Source organism: Phocoena phocoena, chromosome 20 (genome assembly GCF_963924675.1).
Source record: "Phocoena phocoena chromosome 20, mPhoPho1.1, whole genome shotgun sequence".
Taxonomy (NCBI): Eukaryota; Metazoa; Chordata; class Mammalia; order Artiodactyla; family Phocoenidae; genus Phocoena; species Phocoena phocoena.
Window position 1 is genome coordinate 40,727,973 of NC_089238.1, and position 21,289 is coordinate 40,749,261.

The 21,289-nt window shown below is 41.7% G+C and overlaps 1 protein-coding gene across 5 annotated transcripts in view; it reads left to right on the forward strand.

The window, feature by feature from the left end:
- CTCF (CCCTC-binding factor) overlaps positions 1–21,289 on the forward strand; it is a 47,886-nt gene that overhangs the window by 24,036 nt on the left and 2,561 nt on the right. For 2 of the 5 annotated variants that reach the window (XM_065899486.1, XM_065899488.1), the window contains exons 1-9: positions 3,345–4,125; positions 4,461–4,631; positions 7,570–7,703; positions 11,051–11,171; positions 11,759–11,908; positions 15,674–15,834; positions 16,369–16,551; positions 17,328–17,463; positions 21,032–21,196. In XM_065899486.1, coding sequence (XP_065755558.1) covers positions 3,345–4,125; positions 4,461–4,631; positions 7,570–7,703; positions 11,051–11,171; positions 11,759–11,908; positions 15,674–15,834; positions 16,369–16,551; positions 17,328–17,463; positions 21,032–21,196 — 2,002 coding nt within the window. Of the gene's footprint in view, positions 1–3,335; positions 4,126–4,460; positions 4,632–7,569; positions 7,704–11,050; positions 11,172–11,758; positions 11,909–15,673; positions 15,835–16,368; positions 16,552–17,327; positions 17,464–17,819; positions 17,948–21,031; positions 21,197–21,289 lie in introns of those variants that run through there. The other 3 variants (XR_010657729.1, XM_065899487.1, XM_065899489.1) reach the window with 3 other exon arrangements.

Here is a 21,289-nt window from a genome sequence, read left to right on the forward strand (position 1 = left end):
TTCGTTCCATGCAGATGGTGAGGTTTGCTGAATCTGTCCAAATATGTACGTTGCTTCAAGCCTGGCTTTTGCCCTCAAAGAGCTTTAACAAGCCAACTGGGGAAATGGATCATTTTGAGAAAAATTTTAAGTGCATAATAGTGTGGTTGTTTTATTAGCAGACACATACAGGGAAAAGTAATGGCTAAAGACCAACAAGTCATGAATCTGAATAGGTTATCTGGGGTCAGATACTGAAGGGCCTTGAAAGCCAGAGGGCATTATATGTATCATGCATCTTTCCCTTTTGCAAAAATTCGGATACACTTTGTTGAAGAAATCAAGCACTATTCTTTATGAACCAAGTAAATCTTAATTTCCCCTGCTCAGAAAGCGTATGTGGGACTTCCCTGGTGGCACAGTGGTTAAGAATCCCCCTGCCAGTGCAGGCGACGTGGGTTCGAGCCCTGGTCCGGGAAGATCCCAGATGCCATGGAGCAACTAAGCCCATGTGCCACAACTACTGAAGCCCGCCTGCCTAGAGCCCGTGCTCTGCGACAAGAGAAGCCACCGCAGTGAGAAGCCCGTGCACCACAATGAAGAGTAGCCTCCACTCGCTGCAACTAGAGAAAGCCCATACGCAGTAACAAAGACCCAATGCGGCCAAGAATAAAATAAATAAAATTTTAAAAAGGAAAGAAAGGAAGCATATGTGATTTCCCATTGACAGCCAAATGAGTGTAGTCTTAATATTTTGTCATTCAAGACCGTCCAATCTATGGCCACAACCAGTACATCTTTCTTCTATCTCTTTCTACCCTTTCCTCTGTCCTGTGCCTTTTTTTTTTTTTTTTTTTTTTTTTTTGCGGTACGCGGGCCTCTCACTGCTGTGGCCTCTCCCGTTGCGGAGCACAGGCTCTGGACGTGCAGGCTCAACGGCCATGGCTCATGGGCCCAGCCGCTCCGCGGCATGTGGGATCTTCCTGGACCGGGGCACGAACCTGTGTCCCCTGCATCGGCAGGCGGACTCTCAACCACTGCACCACCAGGGAAGCCTTATCCTGTGCTTTTTAAGTCTTTTTTTCTTTAACTGTTTTATTCTTTCTCATAACCAATTCCGTCATATATTTTTTCTACGTAGGGACCCCCTCCCCTGCAAAATTTGTGTGTGTACACACACACCATGCTGTCTTTAAATATCCTGCCCATCTTGATCTCACATCTGGTTATGTAGGGTTCTCCAAACCTACCACTTTTGCCTTGAGCCATTGTACCTATTCTGTCTTTTTTGTTAGACAGTAACTCCTAGAATGCAGGACCAGGCCTGCATAGTCTTAGTCTTTGTACTGCTTTACAGGTGGTCCTGATTTAGAGAGCCTTCTCTGACTGCTAGTATGGATAGTGTTAAGGTACCTGAATTGAAGAAATGTGTCTCTAATAGAAGTAGCAAAAGCTTTGTTTGAGACGAGGGCAAGAATACAAAACACTTTAAATTTTAATTTTGAATTAACCTTTTATGTATTTGTCAGATTTGTTAAGTCAGATTATTGATATGAATTACATAATTGATCAAACTCATTTTATTCTTAGGTATCTGGGTACTCTCAGCACTCACAAGACATAAGAGCCAGAAACTGTGAATCAGAAAAAAACTGATTTTTTTTTTCTGTTTTCTATTATATATTCAGTTAGCATTTATTGTGTTCTTACCAACCTGGGCGTAGTGCTCAAGAGTAAAAACTACTTGTTTTCATGGTCTCTGTCCTCAAGGAACTCATGGTCTTACAGACAAGAGAGATACATGAATGTCAAGTTGATGGTATGAGACAGGAGGTAGCGGTGTGTGTAGCTACAAGCAGGACTATTGGAGTCTGGATCCAAGTTCTGATTTTGGCTCCAAAAAAACCTCTGGTGGCTTGTTTTCTAAGGGAGAATTTAGCTAAAAACAGTGAGGTCCTCTGCCAGATATAAGAAATGTGTAAGATTTAAACCAGTTTTGTGAATAACTCTTTAATAACAAATATCCAGTCAGAGTTGAATCTCATTGTCTTGTGGCTTTTTTCTTTTTTAATAAATTTCTTTATTTTTGGCTGCGTTGGGTCTTCGTTGCTACGAGCGGGGGCTACTCTTTGTTGCGGTGTGTGGGCTTCTTGTTGCGGAGCACAGGCTCTAGAGCGTAGGCTCAGTAGTTGCGGCGCACGGGCTTAGTTGCTCCGTGGCATGTGGGGTCTTCCCGGACCAGAGCTCGAACCCATGTCCCCTGCATTGGCAGGTGGACTTTTAACCACTGTGCCACCAGGGAAGTCCCTTTAAAAAAAAAGATTTCATTTTATTTATTTTGGGCTGTGTTGGGTCTTAGTTGCTGCGTGCGAGCTTTCTCTAGTTGTGGCGAGCGGGGGCTACTCTTCGTTGTGGTGCGCAGGCTTCTCCTTGCGGTGGCTACTTTTGTGGCTCTAGGTGCATGGGCTTCAGTAGCTGTGGCACGTGGGCTCTAGAGCACAGGCTCAGTAGTTGTGGTGCACGGGCTTAGTTGCTCTGCGGCATGTGGGATCTTCCCAGATCAGGGATCAAACCTGTGTCCCCTGCACTGGCAGGGGGATTCTTATCCACTGTGCCACCAGGGAAGTCCTCGTGGCAATTTTTTAAACCATTTGTTGGTTTGAATCAGAATCCAAACAGGATCCATACACTGTGATTGCTGTATCTCTTAGGCCTCTTTTGTCTATATCAGAGTTTCTCAACCTCTGCACTATTGACTTTTGGGGACCATTAATTCTTTGCTGTGGAGGACTGACCTGTGCATAGCAGGATGTTTAGTAATATCTCTGGCCTCTGCCAGAGCATCTACTAGATACTGGTAGCACACCTGCCGCAGTAGTGACAACCAGAAATGTGTCCAGGCCTTGCCAGATGTCTCTTGGAGGCATAGTCACCCCAGGTTGAGAACCACTGATCTGTAGGTTCTCCCTCTACCCTTCCCATTTTTTTTTCTCCTGGTGATTTATTTGCAGAAGAAACTGGGTAGTTATTCCTGCAGTTTCCTTCAGTCTGAATTTCATGAATTTCATCCCTGTAGTGTAATTTAATATCATCTGTCACCAGTTTCCTGTTAATTGGTAGTTGGATCTAGAGGCTTGATTCATTTCAGATTTTTTTGTTTTGTTTGACAAGACTGCTTCATAGGTGGTATTCCATTCTTCCATCAGTAGGTAAATAATATCTGTTGTGTCTTTTTGTAATATTAACAACCACTGGTGCCTAATTCATTCATCGGGGTCTTTTTTGTTTAAAATGTATATGTTTTCAATTAGGCAAATTTTATTTTATATAATAATCTGTGTTCTCCCTTAATAAAGGAAGGGGAAATGGAAGGTGAGGCGGTTGAAGCCATTGTGGAAGAGTCTGAAACTTTCATTAAAGGAAAGGAGAGAAAGACTTACCAGAGACGCCGGGAAGGGGGCCAAGAAGAGGACGCTTGCCACCTACCCCAGAACCAGACTGATGGGGGTGAGGTGGTCCAGGATGTCAATAGCAGTGTACAGATGGTAATGATGGAACAGCTGGATCCTACCCTTCTTCAGATGAAGACTGAAGTAATGGAGGGTGCAGTTGCTCCAGAAGCAGAGGCTGCTGTAGACGATACCCAGATTATAACCTTGCAGGTTGTAAATATGGAGGAACAGCCGATAAACATAGGAGAACTTCAGCTTGTGCAAGTACCCGTTCCCGTGACTGTACCTGTTGCTACCACTTCAGTAGAAGAACTTCAGGGGGCTTATGAGAATGAAGTGTCTAAAGAGGGCCTTGCAGAAAGTGAACCCATGATATGTCACACCTTACCTTTGCCTGAAGGGTTTCAAGTGGTAAAAGTGGGGGCCAATGGAGAGGTGGAGACGCTAGAGCAAGGGGAACTTCCGCCTCAGGAAGATCCTAGTTGGCAAAAAGACCCAGACTATCAACCACCAGCCAAAAAAACAAAGAAAACCAAAAAGAGCAAACTGCGTTACACGGAGGAGGGCAAAGATGTGGATGTGTCTGTGTACGATTTTGAGGAAGAGCAGCAGGAGGGTCTGCTGTCAGAGGTTAACGCAGAGAAAGTGGTTGGTAACATGAAGCCTCCAAAACCAACAAAAATTAAAAAGAAAGGTAAAATGAGTTTATCCATTATACTCTCATAAAACCTTTTTGGGATAAAGCACATAACACAGTGCCTGTGCAGGTTATTTTACATTAAATGCATTTATTTTAAAGATTGTGATGTGGGCGCCAGTCTAAAAGAAGTTTTTCCAGATTGAGTACTTCTTAAGTCCTGAAGAGAAAGAAGTAAATCTATTAGTGGCATGAGATAATTATAACTCAATGTGACTTAGTTGGCTTTAGTTATAAAAGGCTAATGAAATATATTTGTGGAAGTTTAAGATGAGGATTAATCTTAACACTTTGAAACCCTGCAACAAGTAAGTGTTTTATTTTGCACATAGGTGTAAAGAAGACATTCCAGTGTGAGCTTTGCAGTTACACATGTCCACGGCGTTCAAATTTGGATCGGCACATGAAAAGTCACACTGATGAGAGACCACACAAGTGCCATCTCTGTGGCAGGGCATTCAGGACAGTCACCCTTCTGAGGAATCACCTTAACACACACACAGGTGGGTGCTGGTTAAGAATGTTGGGGGTGGGGCTTCCCTGGTGACGCAGTGGTTGAAAGTCTACCTGCCGATGCAGGGGACACGGGTTCGCGCCCCGGTCCGGGAAGATCCCACATGACGTGGAGCGGCTGGGCCCATGAGCCATGGCCGCTGAGCCTGTGCGTACGGAGCCTGTGCTCCGTAACGGGAGAGGCCACAACAGTGAGAGGCCCGCATACCGCAAAAAAAAAAAAAAGAATGTTGGGGACTACAGCATAGCAAAGGTTTAAACTTGGGTTTTAAATATCATCTAAGCTGATTCCAGTGGGAATAAGAGTGGGAAGAATTTTTGTTCTTTCTTATGGTACCCTCTTTGTGATCTTGATTTATTGTAAGCAGATGGACTTAGTTATAGGCAAATGTAAAGAAAGTTTAGTGGAAAATAATCTAAATTTTATAAGGATTGTGATTCAGAAAAAGATTTTCTGTGGTAGTTAACCTATAATATTTCCCAAAGGTATCACCACTGTGTTGCTAAGGTTTTAACAGCAATGACAAAAACTAACCCCCCCTAAATTCCCAGGCAGTAATTGCCAGGCATTATGAGGAAGAACATTACAAATAGAAATGAAATCCTACCTTTGTAAAAACTATGGTTTCTGGTTGTTTTACCTCAAAGAAGATAATTCATAATCCCAGAATGGAAAATTTAAGGCACCATTCCAGCAATTCAAACATTTATTTATTCATGGTCCACACATACTTAATACTCTAGTATTAGCTTCATGTTGGCTGCAGTCATGTTCTGGGGTCACTAAAGAGGAGAGACTATGGGCTAAAGCTCTCTTTAGACTCTCTTTTGGGCTCTTTATACTTTTGGTATTGGCATTTGGCTGCAAGTGCTAATAGAAACTTTTTTCACCTAGTTCTTCATGCAGAATAGCTTTCCTCTATCCAGATTCTCCACCTCATTTTATATGATGATTATTTTTTATTTGATGTGCTGGTTGTCTGGTGAATGTGATCAAGTAGGGATTGGCCAATGAGCAGTATACTGTGCATTAGTATATTTGCTAATGTGACTTGGTCACTTTTCACCAACTACCTAGTTTCTACCCAGACACTTGATAATAGTATTTTTTATTTGGTAGTTTGAAACCCTAGGGAAAGGGCATATGACTACATGAAAGCAGCTGGCCGCATTATAGGACTTGCCAGAACGGGAGTGCCTTGATGTGGGCGCTGCATGTCATGGTCTAGTCCTCAGCTTTGAAAATAAGAAATTCAGTCTGTCTGGTTATTCAGGAATGATTTGGCAGGACTAATTCATACTAACCAAATCCTCAAGAGTCAGATTCATATCAGAAAATCAGTTTATGTGGAGGAATATACCTTTTTATTTTCTAGATGCAGTCGTATTGCGTTCTAGGGGGCGCCTTTGCCTATGTCAGGATGCTGTAGCAATTGAAGGGTGACTTGGTGAGCCATGGACCTTGAGCAGAGGGACGTAGGCAGTGATGTGGGTCAACCCGATGAAAACTTCTGTCCCACAGTAGTGTCCACTTCTTTCCTAATTGCCATGCTTATGTCTACCAGAGGCAGGCCTCTTTCTCTCCCCTAGATAATACTAGGTAAACATTGGAAATTCTTTGTTTTCAACTTACCTCGTCCTAATAGAAATGGATGTTGCTTTCCTTCTCTTGTTAGTCGTTGTTTTACTTACCTGTTTGTACCACCAGACTATACATTTTTCATAGATAAGAACTCTATCCTTCACTCTTAATCCTCAGTGGTAGTAAAGAAGCAAATTGAGCAAATGAACGTTCTTTGGAACTTTCTAGTTACTATCATATCCAATCACATTTCCCTCTCCAGTGTTTTCTCAGTCTCTGGGATAATCATTTCTGCAGATGGCTGGACCCATTCATTACATTGTGACTCTTCTTAATTCCATTCTCAAAGGTAGCCTTTGATTTTGGTGTTTGAGATTACCTTGCTGTTCACCCCTTACCCACAGCCCACAATTACAGATAGTCCCTAGTTTCTAAATAATAACCTATGAAGGTAGCACTGTGTTCTACTGTCAGCTTTATCTCTTTATTATCATTATTACCTGGGCAGGATATTTTCAGTGCAGTGTTCAGAATATAAAGTGGCTAGAGAAGATCTACTAAAGTAATGTTATGTTATGGGGCTACTATGGGAAGACATATTAAAAACAGTAAGGTTATCTCAGTGAAAGAAAAAACAAAACAAATATAGAGGGTATATTATTAGTTCATAAAAATATTTAAATATTCCATGATTTGACTTTCAGATCACAGAATATTAGATACTGATGTTTGAAAATGATCTGTTTAAATCACATAACATAAAAGGCAATACTACTTTATAAAGCCTTTGATAAATCTCTAGAATACCTTATCAAACCAAATTTATACAGAAAACATGTTATTATATTTGTATTTTTTTTAAAGAAAAAGTTGGTCAATATGGACAGCCCAATGGCCCTATATGTATAATCATAATAACAGTAAAATTTGATGTGTAAAAGGATCTTGAGTCAAATAACTATTAATTCTGTGGCCTGTACTTGATAAAAATTGAGGTTTAAAGATGTTGTATATTTTTTAGAAGGGTTGAAACAGAATGGTGTTTCTGTTAACCTTTAATCCATAGTGACCAGAATATTCACAAAATAGGGGTAAAAAATATTTTGTATTCAAAGGCAGCATACTCAAATGGATAATTAAGAGAAACTAAATGTTTGGCATGTGTTTCTAATATTTTGGGGTTAGTGTTGTAAAGTCAGCTGGGCTCACCCATAGTTTTTGGAGCTACTCTCAGGGTTGATGAGATGACCAGGGTCCAACCTCATGTAGCAGTTGTGTCACACATTGAACTCTGTAATTAACTGTGCCCTTAATCTTGTCTTTCTTTTATACCCTCCTTTCTCTAGGTACTCGTCCTCACAAGTGCCCAGACTGCGACATGGCCTTTGTGACTAGTGGAGAATTGGTGCGGCATCGTCGTTACAAACACACCCATGAGAAGCCATTTAAGTGTTCCATGTGCGATTACGCCAGTGTAGAAGTGAGTATTCAGCTCCTTGTTGGTTCCTGTCTGAAGATCATCATGATTCCAGTATGAACTGTCCTCATACTGACTTGATACAAGATAGAAAATCTTGCTAGATTACTACACTCCCACTCCCCCTCCCTACCACCAAAAAAAAAAACCTGTAATGAGTGTGAAAGGTTTTCCCATTAAAAAAAGAGCAGTAACGGGACTTCCCTGGTGGTGCGGTGGATAAGGCCCAGGTTTGATCCCTGGTCAGGGAACTAGATCCCACATGCATGCTGCAACTAAGACCCGCAACCAAAAAAAAAGAACAAAAACAAAAAGGAGCAATAGGGACTTCCCTGGTGGCACAGTGGTTAAGAACCTGCCTGCCAATGCAGGGGACACAGGTTTGAGCCCTGGTTCAGGAAGACCCACCACAACCCCACATGCCTTGGAGCAACTGCACCCATGCGCTACAACTACTGAGCCTGTGCTCTAGAGCCCACACACCACAACTGTTGAAGCCTGCGCACTCTAGGGCCCACGTGCTGCAGCTACTGAGTCCGTGTGCTGCAACTACTGAAGCCCGCGCATGTAGAGCCTGTGCTCCGCAATGAGAAGCCACTGCAATGAGAAGCCCACACACTACAACGAAGAGTAGCCCTTGCTCGCCACAATTAGAGAAAGCCCACACGCAGCAACAAAGACCCAACGCAGCCAAAATATAATTAATTAATTAATTTTTAAAAAATCATCTAATAAAACAGAGCACTGATCCACATATTATTACAGGCAAGTTCTACCAAACTTCAAAGAAGTGAGTAACTATACCAAGAGCACTTCAAAATGGAAGATTTTAGGGACTTCCCTAGTGCTCCAGTGGCTAAGATTCTGCGCTCCCAGTGCGAGGGGCCTGGGCTCCATCCCTGGTGAGGGAACTAGAATCCACATGCTCAACTAGAAGATCCCACATGCTGCAACTAAAAGATCCTGTGTGCCATAATGAAGGTCCTGTGTGCCACAACTAAGATCCTACGTGCTGCAACTAAGGCCCATCAGCTAGCTTGCTTGCTTGCTTGCTTGCTTTATTTATCACCTTTATTGTTTGAGGCTACCCTGTTACCAAAGCTGGATAAGGATACTTCCAAAAGAAAACTGTTTCTGTTTCTCACAGAAAAACCAAAATTCTAAGTGAATTAACAAACCAGATTTGGTAATAGATTTAAAAATAAGTGATTACTAAATAGAATGTATCTAAAATGCAAGAATAATTCAGCATTAGGATATTATTGGTTTGTACTACACTGAGAGATTAAAGAAAAACCATATCATTTCTATAGGTTATTGAAAAATCATAAAATTTAATACTTATTACTGTTTAGAGTTCTAGCAAGTCAAGAGTAGAAAAAAATATCTTTAGAGACTTCCCTGGTGGCGCAGTGGTTAAGAATCTGCCTGCCAATGCAGGGAACACTGGTTCAGCCCTGGTCCGGGGAGATCCCACATGCCGTGGAGCAACTAAGCCTGCACACTGCAACAAAGAGCAGCCCCCGCTCGCTGCAACTAGAGAAAGCCTGTGCAGCAACGAAGACCCAATGCAGCCAAAAAAAAAAAAAAATTTATTATAAGGAGTATATACTGGAAACCTATAGTAAACCCAGCCTAATTAACTCTGAAACACTGGAAGTATTCCCATTAAACTTTGGAACAAGATTTCCATTCCTACTGTTACCATTTCAACATTGTATTGGAAATCCTAGCTAATAGTATAAAATAATAAATGAATTATAAATGGAACAACAAAACTGTCATGTCTTGCAGACATATTTGCTTACATAGAAAATTCAAGAGTATTGGCTGAAAAACCTAAAGCAGTAAGAGTTCATTTGGGTGGTCAGATCCAAGATAAATACACAAGAATCAGTGACTTATTTATACAATATCAATAGTAGGAAACAGGTTCAAACTCTTAACAGCAATAAAATGACCTAGGGATAAACTGAACAGCAAAAAACATCTGATACCTACCCGTAAGAAGAAAACGTCTCACATTTTTCCAAAGGACATAAATAAATACACATTTCAGCTTGATTCTAAATTTTAGCTGGAAGAGTAAATATGAATGACTAAGAAAATTTTGAAAAACGAATGAGGGGCTTGGGCTTCCCTGGTGGCTCAGTGGTTAAGAATCCACCTGCCAATGCATGGGACACGGGTTTGAGCCCTAGTCTGGGGAGATCCCACATGCCGTGGAGCAACTAAGCCTGTGCACCACAACTACTGAGCCTGCGCTCTAGAGCCCGTGAGCCACAACTACTGAGCCCATGTGCCACAACTACTGAAGCCTGTGCACCTAGAGCCTGTGCTCCACAAGAGAAGCCACCGCAATGAGAAGCCTGCACACCACAACAAAGAGTAGCCCCCACTCGCCACAACTAGAGAAAGCCCGCACACAGCAATGAAGACCCAACGCAGCCATAAATAAATGAATAAATAAATTTAAAAAACGAAAAAAAGAATGAGGGGCTTGTGCTATTGGCTGTTTGAAAACTATATGGTAAATGAAGACTGTGATATTGGAGCAGGAATAAACAAATAGTTTGTTGAAAAAGAATAGATCCTTGTGTATATAGGAATTTAATATATGATAAATAGGCAAGTTTTGGAAAGAGAATTATTCAGTAATGCTGTTGGGACCATTCTTTAGCCTTACAGTGTGTGGAGTTTGACTATATAGCACTTAGAAATACAGGGAGATTTTAATGTAAAAATTGGAACACTTTTTAAAATTTTCAAAGGAAACATTAGTGTTCAAAACACTTCTTAGAGTCAAGTTTGAAAGTCACTCTTCTGTTGGAAAGATACTTAATGAAAGATGAAAAGCATAAGTCCATAGTGAGGAAGGTGAGAGGCCCCTGGTGCCTGGTTTGTCAGGGAAGTGCTGATGATAGGAAGAGAGACTTAAGGGAATTAAAATGCATTTATTAACTTGGATTCAAAATTTTTTAGAAAATTGATCCATAAATAAGCATGGATTATTTTAAAACTATTACGGAAAATTTCAAACATATGTAGAAGTAGATAGACTAGTATAATACACCCCCATGTACCTATCACCCAGCCTAACAGTTAATAATAGCCCATCTTGACTCATCTATGCCCCTATCCATTTTACCCTTTTCCCTTGGATTATGATAGGGATTTGAGAGGCAACAGTTAGAAATAATGAGGAGGAAGAAATACTGTCTTTTAGACTTCTTCTGTATTATGAACTGCAGTGTCCAAAAAATAAGCTTTTGTGCCTGACCCACAGTATTCTCATGTCACAATCTATGTTAACGAAAGTTTAAGAGGCTCGGTTGGTTTTTGTGTTTCAGGTCAGCAAATTAAAACGTCACATTCGCTCTCACACTGGAGAGCGTCCTTTCCAGTGCAGCTTATGCAGTTATGCCAGCAGGGACACATACAAGCTGAAAAGGCACATGAGAACCCATTCAGGTAGGACTTCTCCCTTCCTCGTATTAATGAACCGCTTTTTAGTGGATCCTGTGAGACCCTGTGAACCACCACATGCCCCTATTAGTTACCCGAATGGAAGCTGGCATGAGAGTAGTATATAATTGATAAATGCTTCTCTGGCATATCTTTGGAATTCATTGCTCTGAATATACATTGGAGAATGGAAAGTTTTTACTGTTAGAAGAAGTCTGGGTAGGTTACATAAGTAACCCAACTCGTCAGTTTTCCAGAGTACTCTCTTTTCCTAAAAAAATCTTGTAGGTCCTCCTGTCATCCCGTCTGCTTTCCCCCAAAGGTAAGTACTGCTGTAGGAACTACTCTTACTAAAATGTGAAGGACTCCGTGGCAGAGCTGGGCAAAGCAGAGGTGGTGGCCATAGTTTGGGACTTCTTTTCCATCTCTGAAGATAGGCATGAGCCAGGCAGTGGGCCTGAGCCTCATCCTTCCTAAATTAAGAACTGTAGATTCTCTGTGGATTAGTACATCTGCCACCTGGATTACCCTCCAATTAAATGATAGTATTCAGTTATTTCATCTAAGTTGTTCATTTTGTATTTCCTTTTAAGGGGAAAAACCTTATGAATGTTATATTTGTCATGCACGGTTTACCCAAAGTGGTACCATGAAGATGCACATTTTACAGAAGCACACAGAAAATGTGGCCAAATTTCACTGTCCCCACTGTGACACTGTCATAGCCCGAAAAAGTGATTTGGGTAAGTAAATTAGTGGCAAATGAAAAATATATTTTGACAAATTTGTGAAAATAATGGAGATCACAAATTACTTCCTTCATGTAAGTTTTGTGAATGTGAATGGCCTGCTGTTTAATAAAAGTCATTGCTTAGGTGCTAGTGATACTTTCTTCTGTCTTCTTTCTCTTACTGAAGCTAGGCTACAAGATTCTTCCCTGACTATAGCTCATCTATAAATTAATGGCAGCTGTAATGAGAGAAAACAGTATAATTAAAGCCCCCAAATAGAGAAGTGACATAGTATGATTCGAACTAAGGTCAGTTGACTTCAGGTTTTTTTCACAATATTTGTACTTTAGGTAATGGGACTGTTTTTATTGGTTTGGTGATAGCTATATTTCTGTGCATAATTAAACTAGAGTTTATATAGAGGCAGAGTTCGGTGGTAGAAATTTTAGTATGACCCATATTCTTTTTTTTTTAAATAAATTTATTTATTTATCTATTTATTCATTTATTTGTGGCTGCGTTGCGTCTTCGTTGCTGCGCGCAGGCTTTTTCTAGTTGCAGCGGGTGGGGGCTACTCTTTGTTGCGGTGCATGGACCCCTAATTGCAGTGGCCTCTTTTGTTGCAGAGCACAGGCTCTAGGCATGCGGGCTTCAGTAGTTGTGGCATGCACGCTCGGTAGTTGTGGCTTGTGGGCTCTAGAGCTCAGGCTCAGTAGTTGTGGCTCACGGGCTTAGTTGCTCTGCGGCATGTGGGATCTTCCTGGACCAGGGCTCGAACCATGTCCCCTGCATTGGCATGCATGCAGATTCTTAACCACTGCACCACCAGGGAAGTCCCATACTGTGACCCATATTCTTAAAGATAAGGTCACCTGGATTTATCCCTTCGTTTTTATTATTTAAAAGAGATAAAAATATTGCCCCAGTCTGTTCTCTATCTAAAATTCATTGCTCCCTGAATAATAATAATAATATATAAACTTAGATAAATTGTACTTTCCAGGTTGTCTTTTACTTTTATTTTACTCCTTTACTCATTTGATCTTCACAACTACCATATGAAGTCATCAAGATATATTCTAGCTTTATAGATGATGAACAGATGTCTTGACCAAAACTACACAACACAGCTTATGAGTGGCAAAGCTGGACTTGAGTCCTCTCGAACCCTCTAGAGCTGTTTCTCACACACGGGAGTACATAAGTACCCAGGTCATATCAGGATCATACTGAGCCACAGCATAAACTTGGCCTGTCTTTCTGCAGCATTGGTTATACTCAGAAGGTTTTGAGTAAAGTTATACAATTGAGCTGGTGTCTTAAAACATTTTTACGTTAATATGACTGTATTGAACAAATTGTAGACTGACTAATGTTTTTAAGATGAAACTGTGAGCTTGAAGTAGAGGACTTTGGGCTCCACATAAGATCCAGTGGGTCATGTGTTCATCCTTCTCTGCTCTTGAAAGGACTTTGTTAGAAAAACTTAAGAGGTACTGTCCTCAGGTAAATGAAAGAGTTTTACTGTTCGCACTGTATAGAAACTAAAACCTAAACCAGTAATATCTCATGGCAGTGTGTGAGCTGTTAGGCCCCTGTTTGAATTATTTAGTTTTTTTTTTTAAGTTACTCACTTTCATGATGCGAATAAAAACCTTGAGTGTTTTATACTTGCATGAAACCCCTTAGACCCTGCATAACGAGTTCTTCATGAGGCACTTAATTGCCTAGGAGCTGTCAAATAATTGTTATCTCCCAAAACTATTCCCAAACAAGTTTGTGTTCCCCAAAGCAGGTCTGATTTCACACTAATATGCAATAATTAAGATTCATCATTTTTGGGACACAGGAAAGCATGGAGAATCTTGACAGACCTACCAGAGTCAAGATTCACCTTCAAATACTTACTGCTCGAAGTCTTTTTTTTTTTAACTGAGGTAATAAGAATAATTCCTACTTTACAGAATCATTATTGTAAGTATTTAATAAGAATGTATGAAAGAAAGTCTTTAGCTATTAAGTCTCTATCTGAGGACCAGAAGGGGAAAGTTGAGGCCTAAAAATTATTTGGAATAATATATGTGTGTATAAAAGGCCTTCATATAGTGAACATGTGTAGAGAGTTAAAAGTGAGCCATCCCTTTCCCCTACCTTATTTCCATTCCCCAGAATTGGCCCTCCTTAAGTTTGTTGTGATATCACCTTGATTGAGCAGATTGGTAGCACCATAAATTCATGATCCCAAATGCAGCTGGGCTCCTGAGTAATCCAGCTGTTTGTCCTCATCAATTGTGTTCCCATTCTCCTCAGTGAGTTTTTCCATTCATTCATTCATTCATTCCACAAATGTTTGGGTGCCTGCGATGTGGGAGGTTCCATGACAGAGTAGGATAAATCATTGTTAACTTTCTTTAAACCTCTGATCTTCCTTCCCTTTTCTCTTTGCCTCCCTGGTCTCAGTATGTAACCTCTTTTCCTACTTCACAAAAAAACAAAGGCAACAGGTTGAAACTTCACATTTCCTGTTATCAGATGTGTAAATCTACCTGCATTCATCCTCTTTCCCCATCTGCTACTAGAGAGTTTGTGTCACTCTTCTTGTCTGTGGCCTGTCCCTTTGCCCTGATCCCACTCTCCTGTGTTCTTGGCAGCCTTTCCGTGGTCAGGTATCGCATCTTTATCTTCATTTTCATGTTCTCACTCCTTAGTCTTCCGCCTCAACTCTAAATGTGCTTTCATCTCTCTTTTTTTTTTTAAAAAAAGTCTTTCCCTTCTAGGTTTAACTCTTATTTCCTTTCTAGCCAATGCTCATGAAGAGTTATATCCCTCACAGCCCTCTCTTCCTCAGCTTCTAGTTTCCTTCCCATCTGGCTTATACCCATCACTCTATAAAGTGACTGACTAAGATCACCAATGACCCCACATTGCAGAATGCAGGAAACGTTCAACTCCCCCATCTGCCTTGATCTCTTAGCATCATTATTCATAGCGGGCTGCACCCTCCTCCTTAAAACTGTCTTCCTTTGGCTTTCATGGCACTACATCCTGTTGGTTTTCTTCTGATTTCTCTGACTGTTCCTTCTCAGCCTCCTCTTGTTTTAATCCTTTTTCCTCTCACTGGCCTTAACTGTTAGGTTTCTTAAGGCATGACCCATACTCTTTCTTTCTTTGCCTTAGTGATTTCATCAGTTCTCTTGGTCTCACTCAAATCCTACTCCAAATCTGTCCTCTAATTTAGGCTTATGTACACATCTATTCCTTGCCATCCCTATCCCTACTTGATATCATTGGCATTTCAACTTCAACATGTCCAAAACTGAAGGTGTAAAACCCCTTTACTCCCTTGCCCCAGAGATAAACACAGCTTGGGCTTCAGCCCTGTTCCACTATTCCTTGTCCAGTAAATGGCCCCACCATCTGCTCAGTTTTCCAAGCCAGAAACCTGGAGGTCATTCCTGATACCCACCTTTCTCTTCCTCACTCTCTGGCCAGTCACTCAATCCTGTTGATTCAACTTCTTAGGTCTCTCATCACTCTTAGTTCTTCTCCTTCCATCCGTACCCACTGCCATCTCCTTTATCCAAACCACCACCTTCTTTCACCTATCCAGTTTCAGCGTCTCAACTAGTCTCCCCACGTCTGTTATTCTTTTTATTCATTTTCTGTATAACAGCCAGAGTAATTATTTTAAGAAGCAGAAAGAAATGTATTCTTAACTCTTTGAAATGCTTGTTTGTGTTTTCACAAGTTGGACCGCGCTTTCTATTCTGCTTTCAGGTGTCCACTTGCGAAAGCAGCATTCCTACATTGAGCAGGGCAAGAAATGCCGATACTGCGATGCTGTGTTTCATGAGCGCTATGCCCTCATCCAGCACCAGAAGTCACATAAGAACGAGAAGCGCTTTAAGTGTGATCAGTGTGATTACGCTTGCAGACAGGTAGAGCCTTTCATAGTTAGAAAACGGTTGATGTCCCATTATTGTTAGGTTTTATCAGAGGGTTTTTATATACCTTGTATGGTGACTATTTTTAAGGATAATATTTTCAAACGTGGTTTATGAGATTGTCACCAAAGGTCCTGCTTCTCGATTGTATCATGTCTAGTTCCAACTGACAGTTTTATTCAGTCACACCTTCCCCTACCCTCCACCCGCTCCAGGCAGACTGCTAGCTTTTCTCAAAACCATGGGAAGTTAAGTCCCAGACTTGAGAGAAGGGAAGAATCTGGTCCTGGGGCCTGATGCTTGGGAGTGATCTACAGAAGCAGCCCAGCAGGAGCGAGCGAATCTGTCCTAGGATTTGGGGAAGCAGTTTTGTACCCCAGTATAGTTAACTTTATCCTCTCAATAAGCAGCTTTGAGCCTAGACCCTTGGGAGAGAAAGGTCTTGTCAGCTACACGCACACAGATGGTGGCTGAGGTAGCAGCCCTAGGACAGGCTCTGAGACCTTCCCCCACCCCACTTTCTTTCAGGAGAGGCACATGATCATGCATAAGCGCACCCATACCGGGGAGAAGCCTTATGCCTGCAGTCACTGCGACAAGACCTTCCGCCAGAAACAGCTCCTTGACATGCACTTCAAACGCTATCATGACCCCAACTTTGTCCCCGCGGCCTTCGTCTGTTCTAAGTGTGGGAAAACATTTACACGCCGGGTAAGAGTCAGAACTTTACTTCCTGTCTTACAGTTCTTGATACCACGTTCTTGAGCTTCCACTGCAAAGCAGGGCAGTTTTTTCCACTGAGCTTATAAATATAGACATGAACTGTCATTTGGAAAAGGGTCAGTCATCCCCACCTTGAGGTTTTCTGTCCATGTGTGAACCCTTCCACTGATGGGGAACTCAGTATATTTTTATTTATTTATTTATTTGGCCGCACCAGGTCTTAGTTGTGGCCTGCAGGATCGTTGTTGCAGCATGTGGGCTCTTTAGGTGCAGCATGTGAACTCTTAGTTGTGGCATGTGGGATCTAGTTCCCTGACCAGGGATTGAACCCAGGCCCCCTGTTTTGGGAGCGTGGAATCTTAGCCACTGGACCACCAGGGAAGTCCTGGGAACTCAGTACTTTTTTTTTTAACAGTTCTGTCCTGGATCTTCACTTAGGACCATGTTTGTCAGGTCTGCACAGGACAGGGAGGTTGGTCTGATTCTCCCCTGCTCAGAGGATCCAACCTCATCTTCTGAGCAACTCTCCTCTCTTGCCCACCCTTGTCTCTCTCCGGGCCCCCTCCAGATGGAGACCATTTCCTCTGATGGGGAGAGTATGTTCAGGACACATTGAGCAGATACTAGAACATTGAGACTTAATAGGATTCCCCCCCACACCCGCTGCCCCCCGGTTGTTTTTTTTAATTAAACTAAAAGAGAACTTCCAATTTTAATCTTACCTTTTTTAGTAATGTGAAAGAGGGTTTTGTTCCTTTTGTTAGAATACCATGGCAAGACATGCTGATAATTGTGCTGGTCCAGATGGTGTAGAAGGGGAAAATGGAGGAGAAACGAAGAAGAGTAAACGTGGAAGGAAAAGAAAGATGCGCTCTAAAAAGGAAGACTCCTCTGACAGTGGTAAGTAACTTGTTTCTTGAGTTAGTTATACATGGCAGGTTTTGGTGCAGAGTTTCCAGTGTATTTACATATGGACATGCTGGAATACAGAGATAAGCCAGTCTCTCATACTTCCTTTAAACCTCTAATCTTCCTGATGTGTGTATATATTTACAACAGCAGTTAGTTTATCCCTGGAGCAAATTTTCTTTTTTTTTCTTTTTTTTTCTCATGGCATTCCATTGCTTGATAAGATATTATATGTTATGTTCAGTTAAAGCCAAAGCAAAATTAATATCTTTACTCAATTTACTCAGATTAGTGATATTCTAAGGCCAGCAGAGTTTCTTTTCTATGTTCATAGCTTTTACATTTAGGAAGCTGGTCTAGATTTGAGCAGTGAATCTAATGGACATGAAGAAGGTTGCTTAAGCATCCTGACCAACTTCTGGTTTGACTGCCTGTGTCAGCCTAGCCTTGAGATGTGTTGATCAAATCCATGAAGGTCAGCCTTTCTCTTCCTACCTTAATCTCTCCATTTATAATTTAAAACTTTGCTTATTTTCCTACCATTGATGTTCTTTGGGGTGTTAGTCATGAAATCCAGACAGAAGGTATATGCGTTGTGGTGCTAGACTCACGAAAGGGGTGGCAGACAAAGGTGTTGGTAATGTAGGAATCACGTTTGATTATACAAACTTATTCCATAGTGTTAGGTTTTATAATGTGGATACTTGGGCTACTGGCAGCCAGTTAAGAAGTCACATCTGTGACTTAAAGATTTAAGGTTTTTGTGGAAAAAGATGTAGAGGGGTTTTGTTTTGGAGAATGCACTTATAGATGATGCCTAATGTATTTCTAAGGAATTCTCATTTTGTCTTCTGCATTGCTTGTCAGTAGAAATAGTGGGGAAGGAAATGAAATTTCTGAAAATGTATTAAAGAACTTATGTTACTTTATTGGTTTTATTATAAAACTTGTTCATGAAAGTACTAGGGTTTTTTTTGTTGTTTGTTTGTTTGTTTGCGGTATGCGGGCCTCTCGCTGCTGTGGCCTCTCCCATTGCGGAGCACAGGCTCCGGACGCGCAGGCTCAGCGGCCATGGCTCATGGGCCCAGCCGCTCCGCGGCATGTGGGATCTTCCCGGACCGGGGCACGAACCTGTGTCCCCTGCATCGGCAGGCGGACTCTCAACCACTGCGCCAGCAGGGAAGCCCCAGTACTAGGTTTTTAATACTTAAATCTATAACAAAGTCCCTTTTGTTTTTTTATCTTAATAAAGACTTCACTTTTCTATTCAGAACTTTAACTGTTTCTGGGAGAATATTCATCTAAACATAAGAGTAGTTTATTTTTTGCTGCCTTTTTTAGTAGAAAATCTATTTTAAGCAATATCTTCATTCACTCGGTTTTAAGTGAATGCCTCTTTTAAAATGTCACTTTGTTTAATTTTTATAAAAGCGCATCACTCTCTACTGAGAATTTTGTGGGATCCCTTTGTTTGCCTAAGAAATTGAGTGGACTGTTGGGAGGTGCCAAGGAATGTCAGAGGGCCTCGAGTACCAGCAGAGATCCACAGATAACCTTGAGCTTCAGGATACCTGTAGTTGCTCTTCGTTTCAGAGCCTCCTACTCACAGACATTGTCCCATACCCTTTTTTCTTATGGTTCTTCCCTGTTCATTTCTGTGGTTCATCTACCAACAAGACCAGCTCTATTCTCTAATTGTACTTTACCAGAAGCATCTTTCACCTGCAGAGCTTATTGACAGTTCCTAATAGGTTTCTACAGTTCCTCCTTTTGTCTTCTGCACTGCTGGTTTGTACAGCACAGTGTTTGGTTTTGGACCTCATACCTAGTGTCTCTTTTTTTTTTTTTTTGCGGTACGTGGGCCTCTCACTGTTGTGGCCTCTCCAGTTGCGGAGCACAGGCTCCAGATGCGCAGGCTCAGTGGCCATGGCTTACGGGCCTAGCCGCTTCTCGGCATGTGGGATCCTCCCGGACCGTGGCACGAACCCGCGTCCCCTGCATCGGCAGGCGGCCTCTCAACCACTGCGCCACCAGGGAAGCTCCCTAGTGTCTCTTTATCCCAGAATTTCTGGGCTGGTGAAGGCCACACAGTCATATTTGTTCCCTCCCAGAAGTTCTGCCTGTTGGCCATCGGCAGAAATTGACCAGCAGAGTCTACTGCTATTTTCAAAGGCTTTTTGCCAAAATCTCTCCCAGCCAATAAGCCTTTGACCCTATTAACCTTCTTTGTGTGCTTTTTCCCCCAATTCTGACTGAACTTGTTTAATTTTCTAGGCATTGGGCCAACTTAGGCAATAGGGGGCTTGAATAAGTTCAGCAGGAAAGCGTGTCGTCCTTGACACTCTGCCACGTACCAGTACGTTCCCCACATTTTCACTTAGGATTTCAGTCACTTGGCAAATAAGGCATTTTGTCCTGAAGATCAGGCATTTACCCACAGACTTCTAAATTTAAACATTTGGTGCTAGAGAAAGAGAATGTGCTTGTAACCTGCATTTCTTGGAGGAAGGCAGACGGGGTACATTTTGTGCCTTGGCAATGGGGGAGGGGTAGCAAGAACTCTTTGGCTGCCTATAGGTGTGGGCAGCAGAACAGCCCCAAACTGTGGTTAGTTGTGCCTTACAAATCACTTAGCTTCTCTCTATTTCTATAAAATGAGGGTAATATCTCTTATTTAATGAAGCCTAAATGGAGTAATGGAGAATTTTTAAACTGTGATGTACAGTGTAAAAATCAACTGTGATTATGTAGTAGAATGTAAGTTACAGAGCACGATTACAGACATTATCTCAGTCCTTGTGATCCTTGGGAGTGCTTTAGAGATTACACAAGGAAACTGAGGTTCAGTGTGGTCATGGTCCCAGGTCACACACTTAGGAGATCTGAGACTCAAAACCATATTATCAGGCTCCTCGTCAGTGTTCTTTCTATAGTAGTTCCCTCTCCTTTTATGTGATAATGGCATTCGGGAGAAGGTAAGGGAGTTAAGAATGACCTGTTAGGTTTGGAACAGCTGGGAATTAAATTAAATCCCAAAACTTGGCCTTATGCTTTTCCTAGTAAATAGGACCTCACGGTGCTTCAAGAACTTCATACACACAGACATGCATGCACACCTTCTACCACTCTTCAGGGGTCCATATCAGGCTTAGTGTCCTGCTTTATCCTTGTGTAGTAGGTAGAGGGAACATTTGTTTAATTTTCAACTTAGAACACCATTTGTGGGTTTTTTTTATATAACTGGCATATTGTGGAGTTGCCTCTAAGAATTCAAAACTCAATATTCTGATATCTAAAGCTGATAGAAAAAAGTAATATCCAGTCCACATAAAATATGAATAATAGTATTTGGGCAGATTTGCTTATTCTGCATCAATACCAGTTTACTCTGTTAACACTGATAACAAAAATTCCAGTGAAAGCATTTTTTTAAATGGGCTTTTAACGATGAAAATAAATACGTAACTAGACTTCACAGAATATGTGATTATTTGTGTGTTATTTTTTCTTCCACCACTCTTCTCCTTGCCCCACTACCTCTTCTTCCTGATTTCATGAGAAGAAAATGCTGAGCCAGACCTGGATGACAATGAGGATGAGGAGGAGCCTGCCGTGGAGATTGAACCCGAGCCAGAGCCTCAGCCTGTGACCCCAGCCCCACCACCTGCCAAGAAGCGGAGAGGACGCCCCCCTGGCAGAACCAACCAGCCCAAACAGACCCAGCGTAAGTTGACTGTCTCAGCACAGCAGGCTGGCGTCCTCTCCTAACACGTGGGGAAGCCAGACAGGTCCTTATTCTTTGGGTAGATGGGAACTG